The 16,619-nt window shown below is 35.7% G+C and overlaps 3 protein-coding genes across 3 annotated transcripts; 2 read left to right on the top strand and 1 right to left on the bottom strand.

The window, feature by feature from the left end:
• Nucleotides 1-1,080: 1,080 nt before the first annotated feature.
• Nucleotides 1,081-4,320, top strand: MGT4 (magnesium transporter 4). Its single transcript, XM_018116391.2, has 6 exons — nucleotides 1,081-1,611; nucleotides 1,784-1,993; nucleotides 2,102-2,230; nucleotides 2,417-2,571; nucleotides 2,675-2,888; nucleotides 3,786-4,320. The coding sequence occupies exons 1-6, from the start codon at nucleotides 1,180-1,182 to the stop codon at nucleotides 4,071-4,073; spliced, it is 1,428 nt and encodes a 475-aa protein (XP_017971880.2). The 5' UTR covers nucleotides 1,081-1,179; the 3' UTR covers nucleotides 4,074-4,320.
• A 392-nt stretch (nucleotides 4,321-4,712) lies between these two features.
• Nucleotides 4,713-5,677, top strand: LOC18608108 (photosystem I reaction center subunit N). The gene is made up of 3 exons (XM_007042612.2): nucleotides 4,713-5,068; nucleotides 5,196-5,242; nucleotides 5,365-5,677. The coding sequence occupies exons 1-3, from the start codon at nucleotides 4,807-4,809 to the stop codon at nucleotides 5,497-5,499; spliced, it is 444 nt and encodes a 147-aa protein (XP_007042674.2). The 5' UTR covers nucleotides 4,713-4,806; the 3' UTR covers nucleotides 5,500-5,677.
• A 4,611-nt stretch (nucleotides 5,678-10,288) lies between these two features.
• On the bottom strand, nucleotides 10,289-11,690 carry LOC18608107 (protein SOB FIVE-LIKE 5-like). The gene is made up of 4 exons (XM_018114660.2): nucleotides 11,154-11,690; nucleotides 10,978-11,061; nucleotides 10,813-10,886; nucleotides 10,289-10,664 (listed from the first exon to the last, which is right to left on the bottom strand). Exons 1-4 carry the CDS (start codon nucleotides 11,553-11,555, stop codon nucleotides 10,652-10,654), a joined length of 573 nt encoding a protein of 190 aa, XP_017970149.1. The 5' UTR covers nucleotides 11,556-11,690; the 3' UTR covers nucleotides 10,289-10,651.
• Nucleotides 11,691-16,619: the final 4,929 nt, after the last annotated feature.

Raw genomic sequence — 16,619 nt, 5'->3', positions numbered from 1 at the left:
TCATACAATTATCCAAACGATAGAAAATGTTTTTAATAATTTATCCAAACAACAAAAAATATTAAATTTTTCTATAAAATATTTTACACTGAAAAATTTTTCTCCTATAAATTATTTTTCCATTGCTAAACAGACTTTTATTGCAAGTAATAACTAGTAACATTTGTATCAAAATTAGATAAATGACACTTTTCTTACCATCGACCTCCGATATCGAGGAACCAAAAAAATAACTCTAATGAGATCTCAAACTCCATCGCCTCTACCCAAACTTGAGGACGAACTGAACCTTTTAATTCGACGTACTCCAACCTTGAATCAACCTCTCACCACATCCATTGTAGGGCATTGGAAAGCATCCGTTGCAAGGCATTGAAAAGCGTTAACGTAAAGCTATAAAAACTCATAAAAGTGAAACAAACATATTTAAAATCTAAAAATAAATATGTGAGAATTAATGTAATAGGTCAATTAAATCATAAGAATCTAATTCTAATAAAAAATAAACATTTAAATTTACATTCTTATACTAAAATTATTTAATAATTTACAAATTTTAATTTAAAAATAAATAATAATAAAGATGAAAATAATTATTGTTAAAAGTTGTAATTAAAAAGTATTGACATAAAATTGTAAAAATTGAAGTAAAAACTCATAAAAGTGGAACAAGTATTATCAAAATATTGACCTAAATGTATGAGATTTAATGTAATAAATCATAATAATAATTTTAATTGAATTAAATTAATTAGATATGATATTAATATTGAAAAGAATAATAAGAATAATGTTCTTATATTTTAAGATAAAAATAAAATAAAAATTAAATAATATTTAAAATAAAATAAATAAATTTAAAAATTACTTACATTGTCAGCATAAAATAGATATGTTTAAAAATTATTTATATTGTTTATCTGTTAATCTGTTATACAAGTTATTATTATTATTTTTAAATTATATTTATTGATTTTATTATACTTGCTGTAACGGTCATCTAAGTATTCTGGGATTGGTAGATGTATTTATTTGATGGATTAATATATAAGAAATCTTTTTAAATTTATTGAAGTAATAACTACTAACACTTGCGCCAAAATTAGACGACGAAGAATATAAACGACAGTATTCGTACCACCGACTTCCGATGTCGATGAACCTCTAAAAATAACTCCAATGAGATCTCAACCTCCACCGCCTCCGCCCAAACCCGAGGACGATCCGGATCTTTTAATTCGGGCCACTCCAACCTCGAATCAACCTCTCACCACATCCGTTGCGGGGCATCGGAAAAAAGGGACCGGTGTCCGGGCATGGCTTTTACTGGACTCAACGGGACAGACCCAAGTGGTGGAGGCGGGAAAGCATGCTATCATGAAACGCACGGGTTTACCCGCTCGAGATCTTCGGATCTTGGACCCACTTCTGTCGTACCCGTCGACGATTCTGGGTCGAGAAAGGGCGATCGTGATTAACTTGGAGCACATAAAGGCAATCATCACGGCCCAAGAGGTTTTACTGTTGAATTCTAAGGATCCTTCGGTTACGCCTTTCGTTGATGAGCTACAAAGCCGGATTTCGTGTCATTATCAAGCAACCAAAGCCCAGGTTTTTTCCAAAAATTTTTTCTTTTTTTAATTGTTTAGTGGATTTTGGATTACAGGTTTTCGATTGAGGGTTTTTTTTTCTGCTTTGTTTTTGCGCTAATGAAATTCACTTATTTCAACGAGGAAATGTTATGTATTCATTGGCTGGTGTTGTGTTTATTTATTTCCTCTAGGAGTGCGTTGTTGATGATTCCAACTGCATCATTCGAACTAGTTCCAAAAATTGGTCAGCAAGGTTTTCACTGCCTCAGAATCAAGATGAGGAAGGTACGGCAGAAGAGAAACAGGGTATTGAGAACCCGGATGGATCAAGGATTCTCCCATTTGAGTTTGTTGCATTGGAGGCATGCCTTGAAGCTGCTTGCAGCTGCTTAGATAATGAAGTGAGTATTCTTCTTCTCTGGTAGTTTGTCCTCGAACTTTTTTCGCCATCATGTTGTTTTATTTGTGATCTGTTCTCTTTTAGTTATTGTTTTCTGTTGGCAAAGCAGGCAAGGACATTGGAGCAAGAGGCTCATCCAGCCTTGGATAAATTGACTTCAAAGATTAGTACTCTCAATTTGGAGCGTGTTCGCCAAATTAAAAGCCGCTTGGTTGCAATAACCGGGCGTGTTCAAAAGGTTGAGTATTTTAAGCTTCTGAACTATACATATATTCATTAGTTTTAATGTCAACCGTTTGACCCAAAAGCTTTCATTATGTCATGGATAGATACAAATCTAGAGTTCAGATGACTTTTAACCTTTTCTTTCTTTATTTATCTTCCATTTCTATTTTAAATAGTTCATAAATATGCTGATCTTCAGGTAAGGGATGAATTGGAACATTTGCTAGATGATGATGAAGATATGGCTGAGATGTATTTAACTGAGAAACAACAATTTGAAAATTCGTCAGCCTCTTCTATGGATGAGAGTGATGTTATAAATGACGAAGTTCTCCAACCAGACATCACTGACAGGTACTAGACAGTTTCACCACTCAATTTCATTAAAGATTCTCTTTTCTCCATTCCTTTGAATTGCAATCTTCTGCAGCTCAGATCTGTCTCTGTATTATGTCAGGACACCTGTTGAAATCTCCTTGGCAAGCAATTATGAAGGTGATCTCCAAGACTCTGACAACCCACAGTTAAATGCAATTGGCAGAGACAGTCATGGAACTCATACAAGTACTACGCACAGTGCTATGAGCAAGCACCTCGATGTAGAAGAGTTAGAAATGCTCTTGGAAGCATATTTTGTACAAATTGATGGCACACTGAACAAGCTATCCACGGTATGTCACTTGCATTTACCACTTGATGACTGTCTTCTCTTCTTCTCAGCTAATATTTTGGACATGGTTCAGTCTCATTCCTGAGGAACTTGATTCAATCTACTGATACAGCTTTAAGGCAGTAATCCTGGAATCATAGCTCAATTTACTTTATGGACTTGTCACTTCACTCAAAGTGGATGATATTGATATGTGATTTATAAACGTTTCTTAGGAAATTAGTGGATGCAATAATGCAAGGAATATCCTGAATACTTCTAATATATGAATCTTTTTATATTTTTTCCCCTGTACTGTTGAACTTCTTGCTTAATTGCCGAAAAAGTAAAAATGCGAATATGAGCTCCTAAGGCTATACCCCTGGAGCTGTTCTGGAAAAGAACTCTCACATTGCTTTCTGACTTTCACTTTTCCTATTTTATTTGAGAAGAATTTTAACTTCATAATATATATATGACCCCGGCTATGCATTTCATTAGCATCTATTAGATCCCTTGTTGAGCAAAAGTATTTTCTTCCTTTATTGTTGGACTTCTTCCTTAAATGACGATAATGAAAAAATGCGAATATCAGAGCCTATAGGCTATATACCCCTGGAGCTCTTCTGGAAGAGAACTCACGTTGCTTTCCGATTGCTACTTCTCTTATTTTATCTGGAAAAGAATTTGATCTTCACAGGCACGCGTGCACACACATGCACACACACATATATATATATATTGTATGACCCCTTTTATATATTTCATTAGCATCTATTAGATCCCTCATTAAGCAAAAGTATATGCCATAATTTAAGCCTTAAACTGCAGTCTGGAGATTAACTTCTTGTATCAGTCACTACTCTTGTGATGGTGGTTATTGACATTCTTCTTAATTTTGTTTATTCTTTCTTGGAAGCTGAGGGAATACGTGGATGACACAGAGGACTACATTAACATAATGCTGGATGACAAACAGAACCATCTCTTGCAGATGGGAGTCATGCTGACGACAGCAACCCTTGTAATCAGTGCTTTTATTGTTGTTGCTGGTATCTTTGGCATGAATATCCATATTGAGCTATTTGAAGATGGTAAAGCAGGGAATTTGGAATTTCTATGGACAATTGGAGGTGGTACTACGGGGACAATATTCCTCTATGTGATTGCTATTGCATGGTGTAAGTACAAGCGCTTGTTAGAGTAGTTAAGACTTAAGACCAAGCTGTATATCTTCCGAAGCAGTGGGTGATAACATGAAGGGAAGGGTTTATCCTGTAAACATACTGAATATGCTTTTATGTTTTGCTTTGTTGCGGAGAAGACTACTGGGTAATTACATTTATGTATTCTGTACATGGTGACTTTGATAAATCTCTTGAATGCTCTGTTAACGTTATGCAACTCTAATACATGGATTTGCGGCTGCAGCATTTGCTGGCCACTTTTTCTTCTCTGTTTTCTATTTTCCCTCCATCACTTGCTGTAACAAATGCATGCGGGCTGTGGCATGCGCACTAGTTTGAAGTTCACATTTTATCTTATAAAAAATCGATGACTTGAAAGAATGGTACATATCTTGGCATTTTAGCTATAAGATCAAGGGTCATATTTCCTCCTTCAGCTTGTTAAAATAATTTTTTCTTTTTTTGAAAAAAAGAGGAATAATGATTTTTTGAAGCAAGCAGCCAAGCGTGTGTGTGTGTGTGTGTGTGTTTGTATTAATTAATGCGTAAAATGTTTATATTTCTTCATTTGGGTTATGACCTTTTTAATTCTCCATCTAACAAAGGAGAAATAAGTAATTTGAACCGAGCCTGACCGTTTAGATAAAATGGGCCAAAGGAAACCTCATCATTATCTGCACGTTAAAAAAACTTGTGGCTGCCTTTGTTGCTAGAGCCTAGAGTGAGTGAGAGAGAACGGTGTAATGGTTACCAATGAGTTCAATGGCGCAAAGCGTACTGATGGCACTGACTGTAACAGTCAACCAGTTTGCTTCTTCAAATGTGCATGCAGTGCACAAGAAACAAGGCAAATCCCCACCCCCCACCACTTCTAAACCAAAACCAAGTACCACGACGCCAATTACAGCAGGTGCAGCAACCAGTGACACCATTGGTATAGGAAGGAGAGGTCTCATTTTATCCGCTGTGGCTTCCGCTCCTCAACTCAATGATTCCAGAACCGAGCTTCTCAAAAGTTGTCACCACTCACTGCCTTCCTTTCCCACTTTTGTTGTTGTGAAATTGTAGCCTTTGTCTTTGTCTTTCTTTCAGTTGATTTGGCATATCACAGGAGGACTTATATTAACTGTAAACTTGGACAGAGTATCTGAAGAAATCAGAGGAAAACAAAGCCAAGAATGACAAAGAGGTATGATTGGATTGCTGATTATTTTCAATATAAAAATGTTCAATTGAGCTTAATTCTTGGCCATATGTGTATATCTACTCTAACCATTTGTATTTGTATCTTTTTGCTTCTTAAACAAAAAGAGACAGGACAATTATTACAAGCGCAACTACAAGGATTACTTTGAATTCGTAGAAGGGACTCTGAAAGGGAAGAGCGAGGAGCAGCTGACAGAATCAGAGAAGGGTATTCTTGATTGGCTCAAAGCCAACAAATAAATGTACTCAAAGCCTTTTCCAACTTGTAATCAACCTTTAACACCTACCTTACAAGCATTTGGAAATTTCGAGCTTTGAGAAGTAAGCTCTACTTACTGCCTTACTGCAAATCCAATAATGTCATTGAACATATTTTCTTCTATTTTTCTGATGGATAATAATATAAGCCATTTCTAAATGTTGTTTAGCACTTCTATATGGGGGCATGGGCCCTTTTAGCTCCACTGATAATTAAAATAAAGTGGGCTTAGCGTTTCCAATTGCATCATATCTACAAAAGACTTTTCTCTAATTCATTGGCCCGCAAAGGAACACTGGAAAAAGGGAAAAAGAAAGCTGTAACATTGCCGAGATTCGAACCCCGAATCCTATCATGATAGGAGCAACCAATCTAAGGTGCTGCAGTAAGATTGATAATAAAAACCCATGCATAGACTCATTACTTCACCGAACAAGGTTTACGATAACATTTGCACGTTATATAACACTGTATAAGAACATTAAATGAAAAAGGAAAGGCAAACGCCATACCAAAGTCACGAAGGATATTTCCTTTTTCTCTAAATTGAAGCTGATATTTTGTCAACTTCTTTGTCAATATCTTATTAAAATAATTGGATTAATGTTATAAATTTTCTAATGTGATATTAATGGTTTCTGTTGCATTCTATATCCACATGACATGTAATAATTTATTATATTTAAATTTAATTTATTTAAATATAAATAAAAATTAATTATATTTAAATTTTAAAATAATATTCTACTTTTATATCTCTAACACTTCTATAAATAGTGAATAAAGATATTGACTTTATAACACAACTAAAAGTGAACGTGAGTTGTTTTTCTATTAAGATTCTACAAAGTATTATTCGTTTTTATTAGTTCAGGCATTGAAAATGGTGTGAATCTTTAAATATTTAATTTTACTCTAATAACTCTCTTTTGAATCATAACATTTTAATTCCGTACTAATATGATGATAATGTGAGATTAATAACTCCCTGTTGGAACCATGACACTATGACTATGACTATTGGCTTTGATTAAATTTTAATGTAGAAATTAAAAAAAAAATTATAAAGACCACAAGGAATCGAAGACTCTAATTTAAGGCTCAAACGAGGGGAAGGATGAAGCAATTTTGTATCTAAAAGGGCCAAAGCCGACGAATCCCTGAAATCCAACGACAAAAAAAAAAAAATTTCCTAAGAAAAGAAAGAGTACTCCCTTTGTGTGGGAGAGAGTCGTCTCTCCGATGGAATCTTCTTTTCTCTTTTATTTCATTTTACAAATAACCGATTTTTTTTACTACTGACTTTAAATTTGGTTATTGATCAATGATTGACATTAATTTCTAATTTATCTAATGGTTATTATTCAATGACCTTATAGTAAGATCAAATTGTATGACCTTATTATATAACTCACCTTCTTAAAATTACCGAAACACTGTCAAAACAAGTGTTCCCGGAAGCACGAGATGACCTGCGCATTTAATGAGATCCCATCTTCGATTCCCACGAATGACAGCTTAAAGGATTCTTAAACTGTCTTGGAGCCTTTGTATCGGCTGCTACTTCTTTGCCTCTGTTATTTGTTGTTAATGCTATGGTAATTCTCTCTAATTTACTCTTAAATTTGTTGTTAGTCCGTATTGATTGATTATTATGGACGGAAGGTTTAATTTTTAAGATGTATATTTTCATTATTTGTTGTATGATTTATTGCAACATAATATATAGTATTATATTTTAAGAATGAAGGTCAAATTGTTTACTATACTATGAGTTAACATTGAATTTTTCATTATACTTAGATTTTATTAAATTTAATGATGATACTTACAGTTTTTTTTTTTTATCTTTGAACAAATAATAAGATAAATCAACAAAATTTATCATTTACATTAACAAAATATTCTACGAAAACTTTTAATTTTGTACCTTCTTATTCAAAACTAAAAAAAATAAAATATAATGATAAATATCAATAAATTGAAATAAAAAGACTAAATATTCAATCATAGTATAAAAACAAATTTGATCTTAATCCTTATATTTTATCTTTTTTGAAACAATGAAGCTTTCCTTCCTTTCTTAACACGAGGCCTTCGGCTTTATAGGCTTTCTTTTTTAAGTCTTGGGCTTTTGGCTATGTATTGAACCTGAACACGCTCTTCCTTCTTGTCTAAGAAGGAAGAATTGAACCCGGATTCCAGATTAAACCAAGGAATGCCCCTATATCACACAAAACCCAAAAGTCTTTAATTAAGCACAAATTAAAAAAAAAAAACAAATAAGACTATTTCATAGCTTAAAAATTGATTATTTTCATGCTTTTTTTGACTTATACATTCTCAAAAGACATAAATCACAAATAAAGTAAAAAAATTACAAAAGTTTCACTCTGAAAAGACACTTGTAAGAAACAATATAAAAAGATTATAAAAATATTAACTACGAAATATTTTCAACTTGGTGATGTTAAAGAGTTAAGATAGTCAAGAAATTTGAAAGCTGATGATTTTGGCAACATTGTGTGGTAAGACAGCAATATAGGAGTAGTCCTTTTCCTCTGCTGTCCTCCCCTATTCTACATGTTCAGTTCAAGAAAGTAGAGGGATAACCACTTGACTAGGTTTAATTCTGATGGAGGTTGGTTTCTCCCAAGGTCAATATAACCAAAGATGATGCCAGCTTAAGTAATTGACTAATTGGAATTGAATTTGGATGTACGGACAAGTGTCAATTGTAGCAGGTTTCTCTTGGTATGAAAGGATAGATATATTTATTTTTAAAGTACGTCCATAATTCTTTAATTTTCAGTACAGGAGAAATCACATGCAGCCAAAACCAAGATGTAATGCCTGAACCAGATTTGCAAACTGCGAAAGGAGAAAAAAAAAATAATTACTAGTGCATTCTAGAGGTATAGATTGTGGTGGCAGAGGGATGATAGTGCTCATGCTCACTGATTCGCAACACATGCAGCTCTATGACATAGCCGATAAGGGACAAGCAGAGTACTGTCCTGGAAAACAGGAACAGGCCTTGTTAAAATAGCAATGGAGACAGGAACAGAAATTAGATAAGTATAAGAAACAACGCAACGGCTGCATTCCCCGTTGTATGTTAGAGGGCATTGAAAGTTTTGTTTTGGTGGTGGTTGGAAGAACAATAGATGGTTTTCCCATACTTTCTTATATCCTTATCCAATATGTGGAATGCAACGCGGCAAAGACTCTAGCATCAGTTTTATATAAATATATATATGTATATATATATATATATATAAATTGTTTTGGTTGATTTGTCCTTAGCTTTGCTTCGTCTTTCTTTCTTTGTAATTTTTTGACTAAATTGATAACTCCCGATGCTGAAGATTAAAATATATGAAAATATATAGCACATGTGGGTATAGATCAGAAACTTTTGACATCCTAAATTCCCCAAGTGCTATCTTTTCTTCATCCCTTTCAACATTTTCAACAGAAACCAAATTATATGATCTTAGCAGGAACTGACTGGGAATAGTTAGATGAATAAAGAAATCAGATGGAGAGACATATAATTGTGAATGACATCAAGTTCAATGACAGCTGCAAAGCAGACAGGGTTGGAGGGAGCAAAGCGGCATTAATAAATCATACAAGAAATATTATAAAAATAAGGGCCTTCCAAAATGAGATAAAAGAGCAAAATTATTAAATTATAATGGGGCATGTTCCTTCGGGTCAGGAAGATCACAGGCAGGATCTTCCACGGTTAAAAAAGGGTCATGGAGATGCATATGAAATATTCCAGCATTAGCTTTTGTCATTTCCATCACATCTGACCTCTGATATGAATGCCCATCACCCATTACATTTTCCACCACCTTGTCTCATTCTCCTGGGCATGTTTAGGCCTAAATTTCTGATCATAATGAGAAATGGAACTATCAGGGTGGATGGAACCTTGTCTGGACACTTAGAGACATGGGGGTCTTGTCCTTATTGATGACCAAGCCCTTTCCACGATTTGATTCTACTAGTCACACAGAGTAAGATCAGCTAGCTTTTCAATTTTTGATTTTGAAGAAATCCCACCTAATCAAATCTCAGTGTCTCATCTTTATTTGATCATATTCTATATCAGTAGCTACCAAAGTTAGGTGGATGACACATCCATTTGTCCTGTTTTGTTGAAAAGAATAGTGTTAAGAGAGTGAGTACAATACCATTAAAAATGTCATACTAGTTTACTTGCAGAAAAGTGTCCTTGGTGCTTAAGTTAATAAAATGGTCTTGCTTTAGGTTCACGTTTTACCAAACAAACAAAAGAGTATAGCTAAATCTATAAATGATCTACCTCTGCCTGCACATGCATGCAACAGCCGACAGGGCTTGGTTTTTCTTGATCTTTTATCCTGTATTATGGCTTGCAATTCTGGGGTAGTTTCCCGCATCTTCTAAAAGATTAGCAGGAAGCATTAATAATTATTACAACATGCATCAGATTTAACCGAGGTTATGATGGGGACAAAACGAGAGGAATGTCAAAAGATTAGGAAGCATGATGAAGCATGTGATAAAGCTTTCTACTTTCATTGCAGTGTGAGCATCCATCTCTAAAGCAAGGATATATATTTATATATATTTACCTTCCTACTACTAGTTTTGCTTTACTGAAGTCCGAATCGTAAAGCTACATGACTTCAGACTGATTGGTGGCAGCTAATTTATTTATATTGGAGTATTTTGTATATTTAGTTGAATTTTAGTGATGAACTGCGAGTTGAGATATAAAGAGAGAGCATGGGGCTCCATCAAAAACAAATTAAGACTGAACATAATTACGTAGAGGCCGCCCAAAGGCTCAGCTGGTTTGTACCCACTGTTCCTTTACAGGAAAATTAAATTTTGAAAACAACTACATTTATTTCCAACTTTTGCTCTCTGGTTGTTCCCCATTGCATTGGCCGGGTACAAGGAAGCTTGGAATTGGAAATGAAACGAAACAAAATAAAACGAACAAGATTCCCCTTTGAGATCTGATTCTTTTTTTACTTTGGCAACCCTTTCTTCCATTTCTTTTTTAGAGCCACGGCTGCAAGAGCAGGCTGATGGGAAGCCACCTTATCTCATCTCCGACTCCGTTCTCTTTCCTTAATACCAGTACCTGTCAATTTTGAAACTTCCAATGAGGTGACAGTTCAAACAATAATGCAAAAAATAATTGCCGAGTGCTTAAAACAGTATTGTGATTCTGAAATATGGTGCATTGTTAGAAAAATAAAGCCAAAAAGACCAATTGGAAGTTACTTAACTGGTTATTTTGTAGCTGGCTTCCAGATGGAGAAGACTGTAAAAAACCAAAGTGGTCTTGGAATGCAGATCCTCCCTGCAACAATTCAATGGTTAGTAACATTTTTCGACCAACAACTGGAACAAATAAGTTAATGTTGAAGGAAAGACCTAGATTGAGCAACTACCTGAAAGCGTGATGCAGAGAACCCCTGGGGATAATCAAAGACACTCTCCTTCGAAGCTTGATTATTTGTGAGAGCAAAATTGTTCTAGAAAATTGTCAAGAACCCATAATTAATTAATACATTATCGATGAGAGAATGATTGAGAGAAGATAATTTTAAAATTCTTTCGATCTCACATTGATGAGAGGAGAGCTGGCAGTATCATCAAGAAACGAAGGCAGTTCTTGATCTTTCCGGGGTCGTCGATGTTCCTCCTTTCTGTGTCCTTTGCTGTCCTTGTTATTCAATGTAGCACCTTTGGTTGCGGAATATTGATATCGGCTATCATCATTGAAGTAACCATTATCTTCATTTAAATGTGGAGGCCCAGAAGATGCATCAGAAACCATGGACAGGTCTTCTTCTTCTTCTTCATCTTCAACATCCTCTCCTTTAACTCTATTCTCTCTAGGTTCATCACAAAAACCACTCTTTCTATCTTTATGTGAAGGATTTGCAGAAAGAAAAGATTGTTCTAAGTAAAGAGTCCAACCAGACTCACACCCACTTCTGCATTCTGATGAAGCCAAGACATTCATTTTTTTTTTTCCTTTTTCCTTTTCTACTCCTCTTAAGTTTCTCTCAAAAGAAACCCCCCTTCAATGCGTTGTTTCCCTCTATCGCTGGCCCCTTCTTATCAAGAAGAGAACCCCCTCCCAAAGAAAAAAAGGGCTGGTAATAGTAACTCTTTTGATGGTGAGGTGATATGTGTCCATATATTTGGTGATGATCAAAAGGGAGTAGAAAAGACCAAGAAAATCAGACTCGAATCCTAGCCTAGTTTTGTCCTCATCCTCTCCATTCGGCTCTCAAGGTGAATGAATCAAAAAGTGCCAGTTGGGGTGGGTTATAGTGGGTGCAATATAAGAAAGAGGGAAGAGGGTAGAGAGAGAGAGAGAGAGAGAGAAGGGAAAGCCACAACCCGTTCACATGCTAGACAGCGAGGCACTGCGTACCCTCTTAACAAAACCGGGCACACGTCCACTTTCCCTTCCTCAGTGTATGGACACCTATCCCTTGGCCAGTAATACAGTCTCAATCCCTTCTTCTCTCTTTCCATTATTTTCTTTGTATATATTGCTCTCACTGTCACACACATTCACATTTATCTCCATATCTATTATTCCAAGCCTTTTTTGGTTTTCACTTTCTTGGTGAGATATGACACACTAGCCTTGACCCTCATCAGCTAAGGCCTTCTTTTTAGACGGGGCCATCGTTTCTTAAGCAAAATGTGGTCCTCTGAAGATGCATACATGTACTTTGTGCAGTTAATTTTAGCTGGGGTACTGTACAAATTTTTTTTCAAGAAATAATGCAACTCCTGGAGGCAGAAAGTACTAACTGTATATCATTCCTTTTCTTTCTTTTTCTCGCTTTTAATTCTTTCCATGTGTAGTGTTTAGTCAATTTTAGTTGGGTGAAGAAAAATAATAAGAAAATTAAAAGAGGAAAGACAAAATAATAAAAAAAAAGTCATGTCTTATAGAATTATATAGATAATACTCCAACACTTTGATACTAGCTAGTATATCTTTAGGCCATCCCCTTGCTTCTGATAATGCAGCTAGCACAAAGATCAGCTGCCTTTTATATAACTCTTGTTAAATGTTTAAGAGACCTGTTACAAAGAAAATCTAGGCAATAGGCATGGATGCACAAATTGGGAGACTACATAAATTTCTTGGGACAAGAAGTGGGTACTATACCCAGCCAGCAGTTGACTTTAGGTTTTTATGCATCCACATGCCATACACTTACCCTATATCTCACCTTTCCAAAACACTAAATAAGACTAAAATTAACCCTACCTCTTCTTCCTCAGCTCCCTGATCTATTCCTAAGAAATCACGCACACATGTGGGCATGTTGTGTGTTTGTATGCATACGCGGGCTTCCATATATACCTTTCTCCACCTTTTGGCTAAGACCAAGAGCTTCTACATATTCACACACGTGTTTGCACGTGTACACGAACTTCAACCTAAATTGCTCTTTGTAATCTTCATTTATAATTGTCACTTGGGATCTTTGGGTACTGGTTCCAATGCTTTAGTTTTTCTCCACTGCTTCCTTTGTTACTTGATTAATATTGTTCAAGGGATTTTAATTTATTGTAAACTTTTGAATGCTCCTATTGCCTTTCACTTTTGTGCTTTGCCGCGTGACAATATATGACATTTCTCAATCAAAACCGATAGTCATCATCAACATGCTGCATGCTATCCTTTTCTTTCGGAACTTGAGTTATCTCAGTGTATGGAATGGATAAGATATTTTCACTAATGTTCTCTCAATCATCTAATCTAAAGTGGTAATAAACCTATTAATCTTACTGTCTCTTCATTAAAACCATGTGCTTAAAATGGATGCTATGATACTAACTCTCGAGGGATGGCTTATTAATACTGTCGTCTGAAACCCTCAACCATTTTGAACTCTTCACATGTGATTGTCAAGTAAAGGCGAAACATAGCACTATTGCTCCACATAAATGATAGTATTAATCAATGGTGTCAATAAGCGTGATCAATGCTGATCTTTCAATTCTTCCAGGAGAGTTTTACTGTGTACTGGCCTAAGCAGAAGGGCAACAGCTTATGGTGACAAGATTTCCTACTAAGGACAGAAAAAGACTGGAGAGAAGACCCTAAAGCCTAGCTAAAAGGTTAGAAAAATTCACTAGAAATCTAGTGCTTGGCTAGAGAGACAACATGGTTCATCAAGGAAAATCGAGGTTAAAACTTTCAAAATCCATATGCAATATTTTTCCCCCTCTTGGATCACTCATTATTTAATAATCCCATTGCAAAGAATAAGAATTCGAGTTGGTTTGTACTCTCCAAAGGGTTGCCGTCAATAAGTTTTGTTGAGGCCTTAAGGATGAAAAATTTGCCTAGTAGTGTTCCCACCCACCCACACACACACACGCACTCTCTCCACTAATTGTTTGAAGCATTTAAAGGTTAGAGATGTCCTATTCCAGCTCATACGGGCCAAAACTTCTACAACTGGTCATATTGGTCTTACACTAGTGATGGGCCCATGATTTCTTTTGACCTGCAGCATCATTGTTCTTCCAAAGCCGAAAGGTTAGTAAATCAGTCCAGTCAACTTGGGTTACCAGGTTGCACGGCAGCCAATCCAACTACCCTGGAAGGCTGAAACTATTTCCCCTGTACGCATGGTGAACCCTCTTTTTACCTTACAGCCTAGTCTGAGTTACACCATCATTCTAATTCCTAACACTATAAATATAAAAATAGAAGAAAAAAAAGTTAAAACATAAAAAATAAGTACTTTCCTCCCACTCAAAGGGTAAAATGGGGGGGAGTCCGATGGAGCATACTATATTTTTACTCATCAACAAAAAATTCGTCGATGATTATAAAAGTTATTGTTGATAGAATCTCTATCGATAAATCAATTAGTAATTTAAAAAATTTTAAGAGAATTATATCGACAAAAATTTCATTCACAATTGCATCAGTAAATCAATTAGTTAGTTGGCCACGGTTGGTCGACAACCTTCACACCTTTCCGATTCATTGTATGTCATCATATTATCAACCACTTATCGACAAAAAAACTTCTGTTGATAAATTTCATCATTAATTCATCGATATTTATCGATTACATGCCTAATGAAGTCCAATAAAAAATTGATCAATATTCCATCAACAATTTCAATAAAACATTATCAATAAAGAGTGTTTCGTCATTAAAAACTCTTTTTTTTTATAATGTAAGAGTCTCATATTTTAAGTTCAGCTTGTTTCACAGCAATATAATCAAATAATTCAAATGAATTGTACTATAACTCTCAGTCAAATTTTGCCCCCCACCCTAATTTCCTAAAACAATTAAAGGTCGGTAACAAGTTTGTTGTAAGTTGTACAATATAAAAAAGGAAAAAAAATTGGTCCCCCATTTCCCTTCTCTTGATTTAAATGCCTTTTTTTCAGTCCCGAAGTTGTATGTTTTGGATGAGTGAACTTTCTCATCAATTATTTGCAAAGCCATACATAGAAAAGGAAACAAAGGTTGCACCTTACGTGATCTTCCCATTATTGGAGCAACACCTACCATGGAGCAACTATTCCCCGTTCACCAAATAACTTTACCACCTACATTAACTACCAATATCTTCATATGATCCCGTCTAATTATGAAACCTTGATAACATGCATATTTAATTTAACTAATTAATGAATATGGCAAAATTGTTAACATCCAAACCTCATTCGAATACTCAATATTGGTTTATATATATATATATATATATATATATATAGAGAGAGAGAGAGAGAGAGAGAGAGAGTTGAATGGCATCCTCGTTTTAATTTTGTTGGTGGGCTCCGAAACTGAGATTCACAATCCTCTTTGTTCATGAATTCGTACATTGTCTATCGGAAAAGATCACAGGGACAGATATATCCCAAGAGTAAAATTAAATGCCCATACATTTTACCAAGAAGTCCAGTGGTTTGAAGTAATAGAATAGGCAAATGTAAAGTTACAATCTCACGTTTTGTCAACATTTGCATTTAGATTCGAATGGTTTTTTTAACCTTTCATTTATGGAAGGAAGGTGAATAAAGATGTTTAAATTTCCAGGAGGTAGGTGAGAGTGAGTGGCGTGGACAAGGCGTAGCTGGCGGGCGAAGCCACGGGGCACTAGGCAAGCAGCGGCCCGCAGGATCAAAATCCCGATAAGAAATTTGTCGCGTAGCACAAGTACATCGTACGGTTGGCGTACGAGGGGGGGCCACACCAACAAGGACCCTGTGGTGCATCTTTACGCTGCCACGTTGAGGTCCGGCAATTGGCCCTCCAATCATTTAGCCCTGCCCCACGTTGCTATTCCTCTTTAGAGCGTGCTGTTTCCTTTTCCCCTTCTAATTCTTATTATCCCTCTCCTTCTGTAGATAGTAACTGTAAACGTCGGGTTTAAGTTTAACCCTTCTCCAGTCTTTTCCTGCCCTCTCCATTTCGGGCGAAGAAAGTACGTTACCTCAACGGAATGCGTCCATAAATCCATTGTACTGCAAAGTTATTTTGTTCATCACTCATCGCCACTCGGTTTTGGGTTCGAATCATACACCAAAAACAATACAGACGTATTATATCAAGTGGTACAGAAGAACCAGGTTGCTGCTTCCTGAGCTGAGTGGTCCAATACCTTCGGTTTAAAAGCTTCAAGCTTTCACATTCTGCATTAAGGTTCCTGTTTCCAGAACACCTTTTTTTTTTCTTTTGGCTCTCCCGAAATTGCTGCGGAAATGTTGGAAAACATACATAAATAAACAAACCAGGAGCCGTTGGCCTTTGCCTAGCTACTTGTATCACTTTGATCTTTTCACTTCTTAAGTGCCAAAATGCATTTAGTAAAGGAAATCAATACCCTCCCAATTAGGAGTTGGATTTTCTTCTCATGGATTTCGTTTGTTGGGCCAAACTAGCTGACTAACGTATTGGGCTTGTTGTTGTGAATATTGAAATTTGGGTTTACCTTATAGTATATTTTTTTCATGGCCTTAAAACCCAACTTCAGCCTTTGGTGGGGCACTGGACAGGACAGGACCCATAACCAAGATTCGTCT

The sequence above is a fragment of the Theobroma cacao genome, chromosome 2 (assembly GCF_053813885.1).
Source record: "Theobroma cacao isolate CCN51 chromosome 2, ASM5381388v1, whole genome shotgun sequence".
Classification (NCBI taxonomy): Eukaryota; Viridiplantae; Streptophyta; class Magnoliopsida; order Malvales; family Malvaceae; genus Theobroma; species Theobroma cacao.
Note: the sequence above shows the minus strand (reverse complement) of the source record. Positions and strands in the feature narration are given on the sequence as shown.